The 5407-nt window shown below is 38.7% G+C and overlaps 1 protein-coding gene across 1 annotated transcript in view; it reads left to right on the top strand.

Annotated features, from left to right (window-relative positions):
* The window catches only part of SPX (spexin hormone), a 7014-nt gene extending 2969 nt beyond the window's left edge, over positions 1 to 4045 (top strand). Inside the window, exons 4-5 of the mRNA XM_019515840.1 lie at positions 615 to 677; positions 1406 to 4045. Coding sequence (XP_019371385.1) covers positions 615 to 677; positions 1406 to 1521 — 179 coding nt within the window. The 3' untranslated portion in view covers positions 1522 to 4045. The remainder of the gene's footprint in view (positions 1 to 614; positions 678 to 1405) is intronic.
* The last annotated feature ends 1362 nt before the right edge of the window (positions 4046 to 5407 follow it).

The raw sequence follows: 5407 nt of genomic DNA, 5'->3' as shown, positions 1-5407 counted from the left end.
TAATTTAAATATTATAGGTTAAAGAAGAAAACCTAAAATGTCCAAGAGAAATAGCTCCATAATTGTATGGCCAAAATAATGTAAGTTACAAACTCCCCTGACTTCAAAAGCTGCAGCCACCTTTACAAACAGAAAATTTGGCCCTTGGACTTAAATGAATCTTTCAGGTTGAATAATGTATTTCTATTTTACTTAATCTGCACATTACTATTATTGACACATAAAAGTAATTTGTTTTTACAGGACAATGTTTTCTTTAAAAAAATAATGGTGACCCTTTAAAAGCTTTGATTTCTTAAGAGAGAAAAAAGGGGCTGTGCTATGGAGCAGCAAAGGAATATGAGGGAAGAAACTGGTAACTTTCACCTATGGTTTTAAACTTTAAGTTTAATTCTGTTAAACTTTAACAGAACAATGGAAAAGGCTGAAAATCACGGTCTCCTTGGAACAGACCACAACTCAAATAAAACATTCAGATTTAGGATTTGGATTATAGAAAATTGCTAGTTCCAGCATATGTCAAAAGAATAAACATGTATCGCAATATGATTTAAGGCATGCTTAAAGATTGGTTTAGTATTTTGCTTCCATTGTCTTTCCTATTGCTTTTGTAGAGGGACGTCGTTTTATTTCTGACGAGAGCCAAAGGAAGGATTTATACGACAGACTGCAGCTAGGTAAAATCATCTGGAATCATTTAAAAGTATATATATTATTTCAAATTGTACATTATATTAAAATGTTCCTTTTAACATTTTACAGCTTTTATGGCTAGTTCAATAGCTGGAGGATACTGAGGTTTTTTGTTTAACCAGTATTGTATGCTAGGGAGAAGCTAATATCAGGAGCTGGACAGCTCAGTCCTTTAAAAAATTACATTATGAAGACAACAGGCCTGAGTTCTTTCTCTGCTACCAGTGTATCCACACTCAAAATTGTAACAGGCTTTTGTGCCTTGGGACAGCAGTGATGGACAGGGTGGTAGTGGCAGCAGCCACTGTGAATCTTGCACGTCCTCCAGGTTGGTTGGTATCCCCTAAGTTGGAGTTCCCACTCACACACCTCTAGTTATGCTACTGTCTGCACTGATGGAGGTGGAATTATTCCTGAATTGCTCTGGGCTGAACATAATCAGTCTGACTGCATCTGTCTCTTGTTAAAAAAAGAAATTAAATTAGACAAAATGAAATTAAACATTACTGAATACTTTAAACTGTCAAACAATGAAAGCAGACAAATTATACATTTAGGCTACATTTTTGGTGCAAATTACTATTACACTTAAATAAAAATGCGTGGAAAAGGGAACTTTTAAAAAAACTCTGTAAGTAGAGTCATAAATGCAGATCTTTACATCTGTTTGTTTGTTTTGTTTTGCTTTGTTTTGTTTTGTTTTTCTTTCCAGAAACACGCAGCCAAAACTCAAATCCTGTATCTCTTTCGGAAGCTGCTGCACTATTTCTCAGCTCCTTATGGAAAGCACAAGAAGAAGGTAAATGCACATGTTATTTTATTCTCTGAGTTTCTAAGGGTTTTTTGAATACTCAAGTTAGGAAATTAACATACAACTGAAAGGATCTACCTTGGCTGACTGAAATCACAAGTTATGCCATAAATTATATTGTCCTGGAATTTTAAATTAGATTGGAATAGATATCAGAGAACAAATTAGATGATAAATGTTGGCCCATTCTGTTATTTCATTCACTTTTCTCATTTTTATCAGTTAATTTAGTGGCTGTAAGTCTAGATTCCTTATTGTTGTCATAATGCTTTCTTCTTTGGATGCTAGGCACTGTTATATTGACTTGCTTTTGCAATGGCAAACTCCTCCTGTTTCTATAGTTCATTGGCAAGATCCTCACACCTACTCCAACTCCTTTGCCCTATTCCAAAGGGCATCATGAAACATGTAAAAGCCCCAGCATAGACACCAAAGATGAGAGCTGTAAGACTCTCTCTCTACAAACCCCTCCTAAACTCTGATATCAGGGTGTTGCTGGGGACAGAAAGCGTGAGTTGCGGATGGGACGTTGTAGTGTGTATACATAATGTTATGGAGATTTTGAGCAGCGCTGTGTTTCATGGGAAGCCTAGGGAAGACCCACAGAGAAGCCCAGGATTAGAAAAAGACAGAGGTGTTTTGAAGCTACTGCAGGCTCTGTCTACACTACAGAGTTTAGCTGGCAGAATTGTGAGGGCACCCACAGATAGCTCCTTTGAAATGGAGCCCTGCCTTTCTGCTGCAGAATTCAACCACCTCTGGTGAGCTGCCTGGCAGCTGACAGGAGCTTCATGGAATATGCCTCCACCTTCTGCTGGGTGCTGTGATCCCTATAGCACTCGGTGCCTTCTGAAAGTGCACTTTGCAGTTTGGCAATAGTTGCATCTGCAATGGGGCAGCATGAAGCTGCCAGAAGTACATGAGTATGCATGTAGTTTGGAGGCTTAGCAGTAGCATCTGTCTGCTGACAGAACTGCTAACAAAGGCAGTTAAGAGCAGACAAGGCCTTTGCCCCTCTTTTTATCCCACCTGGGGAGTTTTGTGGTCTTCCTCTTAGTCCTTGTCTTTACTATGATGAAAATAGTGTATTCTTATCTCAAGTTATCTACCCTGATATCAAATACTTGTGAAGGCAAGGCAGTTGATAGCTCTCATGAGTGAACAAAGCAAGGTCAGTCTCTGCTTGACTTCCCAACACATGCAAAAACTTTAAAACTGTGTTGTCTTCACTAGAATGTTACTGTTTATCAAGTCAAATTAAAAACAGCTTCTTCCACAGGGGCAAAAAGGTTTTAGAACTTCTCTACAAAATCTTATTTCACCCGTCTTCAGATGTACAGGACCTATTCCTACAGTCTACAATCACCTAAAAAAGTTCTAATATTCTGACTAATATTAAGGCAATGTACTCTCTTTGGCCTTGCAGGATTTGGCTGGAGTAAGAATGGCCACTTTTAATTTAATACAGGACCCTATGCCTAATATATAGACTGCTGCACCTGCTTAAAGCACTACATTTTGTCTTATGGGTTGCTAACTTCAGGGAAAAAACATATAAGGTTCATGACCTGTAAATGAAAGTCAGTTGCATCTTCCTGCTTGTTGTTGAGCATAGTGAATAAGCAGTGTTAATCTTCTCACAACAAAAAAGTATTTGAGAAATCTGAGCAAAACTGACTGTCCTTATTGTGTTTGTGAAGCTGAATCTCTTTACTGCTTCAACTCACTAAGTCTATTACTTTAAGGGCTGCATTCAGCAAGAAGCTGAGCTCCCTGGCTCCAGTATACTTTCAGTGTGTGCTTATTTTAAATGTGAAGAAACCCATTAAAGCTAAAAGGACTACTTGTGTACTTAAAGCTGAGCACATGTATAAGTGTTTTGCTGGGCTGAGGCCAGATTAGTCAATACTTCACAGAATGAAGCTAAAAGTATCTTTTTTCCCAAGAATATTGCAAGATTCTTTTCAACTATCTTTCTTTTTTCACAAAGAAAATAGAAATCTTGTAGGGAAATTTGCAGTGGGCCACTACCAAGCTTCTGCCTCAGTTAAATGCTGCATATATTAGTTTCCTTTTGGTACTTTATACAGGATTTCTAGCCTAACTGCTTTTCATTGCAATGGTCAATGTACCTGAACATGGCTCTAGTGGCCAGAGGAAATGGGTACAGGAACACTGCTGTTTAGGTACTTGAATAAGCATAGCATTGTAATGAGTACAAGGGGCATTTCTATATCATTGTACTATAGTGCTATAGAATATGCAATGTTGGGAAGTGTGGACATGCCCAGTTTCCCACCACACAAACTTTGGGTCACATCCATCTTGTACATTGTAACAGAAGCACCACTGGCATTGGAGCTTTAGAAGTTGAGAATATGGGCTCATGTTTCTCTTTCATTATATCCCTCACACCTTATTCCCATCTAATACTATTTAATTAATCTTTTTTATAATCTTGTTTACTATAGTTTCTAGAAGCTTTCCACACAAAATAGCCTTGTTTTTCAAAAAATACTTTCTTCCCACAAAATTCATTTTAAATTTACTATTTCTTTTTTTCTTTTTCATGATTTTTCATTTTTTCTAGAAAACTTTCTGGCCCCTTTTCCCTTTGGGTTAATGAGCAAATAACTCAGGTGAAAGTGTTTAAAGAAAATGAAAACTCAGATCGTTCTGAACTTTGTGAAAAGGAACTTCAAAGAAGTGTTCAGTCTTTTCAGCTATCTCAACTAACTACTGGCTGTAGCAGAAACTTCAACTTTGCTCCTCACTATTCCTAAGGGATCTAAATTTCAAAAATCACATTTCCTACCTGCTCTCTCCATATGCATTCTTTCTTTTTTATATATTTACTATTTAATTTTGCTGGCTTCTGTGTGAAAAGCCTGGTTACAGCTTATTGAAAAACACTGGAAAGAACATTGTCTTTTGGTGTGTCAGAGCAGTGATACTCAACATCTTCAGTAGGGCTGTGTGAAACAGCAGTGTTTCATTTTTACTTCCATTTTGCCGTTTCGATGGGACAGTATTTTTTTTGAGTTTCATTTTGTTTTGAAAGCACTGTTCCATTTCATTTCATCAAAACGGCTTTGCCATTTTGACACTGTTTCAACGTTTTGCCCATAAGCTATAATGGGGAAGCACAAAACTGTCTATAACTTTGTTATTTTTAGGCAGATTTGGAAGAAAACAGTGGTGATGGTAGCCCCTTCTGAGAGCATGAAGTCTGCCAAGTTTCAAGAATATAGGTGTGGGGGCTTCTGGGAAACTGCACCTCAAAATCTTGAAAGCAAAACTCATGTCACGTGTACGTTAAGGCACAGGGGGGTGAAAACAGGAGGTGTGCTAGCCCCTGCTAATGCCACAAAGCCTACCAAGTGTCAAGGAGAGAGATGCAGGGGTTTCTGGGAAACTGCACCTCAAGTTGCTGACAAGCAAAACTTGTGACGTGTGACTGTGTGTCTGCGTTAAGGAGTACCCTCATTGGTGTTTGGGCCTCTACATGACATGGTATTGTGCCCCAGTGAGGCCTCCTCCTCTGGTCCACCACTTTAAATAACAGCCTCAGCCTGGTCCACCACTTTAAATAAAAACAGGTAAAATAACAACTTGGTGAGCTCTAGCACAGTAGCACGAGCAGCATCTCAGGCAGCCAAACTGTGACAGAGCCTTTCTTTCCTCTCCTGCAGGAGCTTCTTCTCCAGCATGTGTGTTAAGGCCTGCTCTCATCCTGTCCTTCCCCCCTCTTCCCCCTCCCTCTACTTACTTTCTGTTTCCCTGCAGGCAAGCCCAGTTTCAGCTTCAAAACTCGAAACGTTTTGAAACTTTACGACTGCCCTCATTTCTTTTTGAGGCTGTTTTGAAGCCCTTCATTTCATTTCCATTTCACTGTTTTGAGCT

This window comes from Gavialis gangeticus, unplaced genomic scaffold (assembly GCF_001723915.1).
Source record: "Gavialis gangeticus isolate Ggan-Ray unplaced genomic scaffold, GavGan_comp1, whole genome shotgun sequence".
NCBI classification, from domain to species: Eukaryota; Metazoa; Chordata; order Crocodylia; family Gavialidae; genus Gavialis; species Gavialis gangeticus.
The sequence above is the reverse complement of the archived record's forward strand: the minus strand, read 5'-3'. Positions and strand labels throughout refer to the sequence as shown.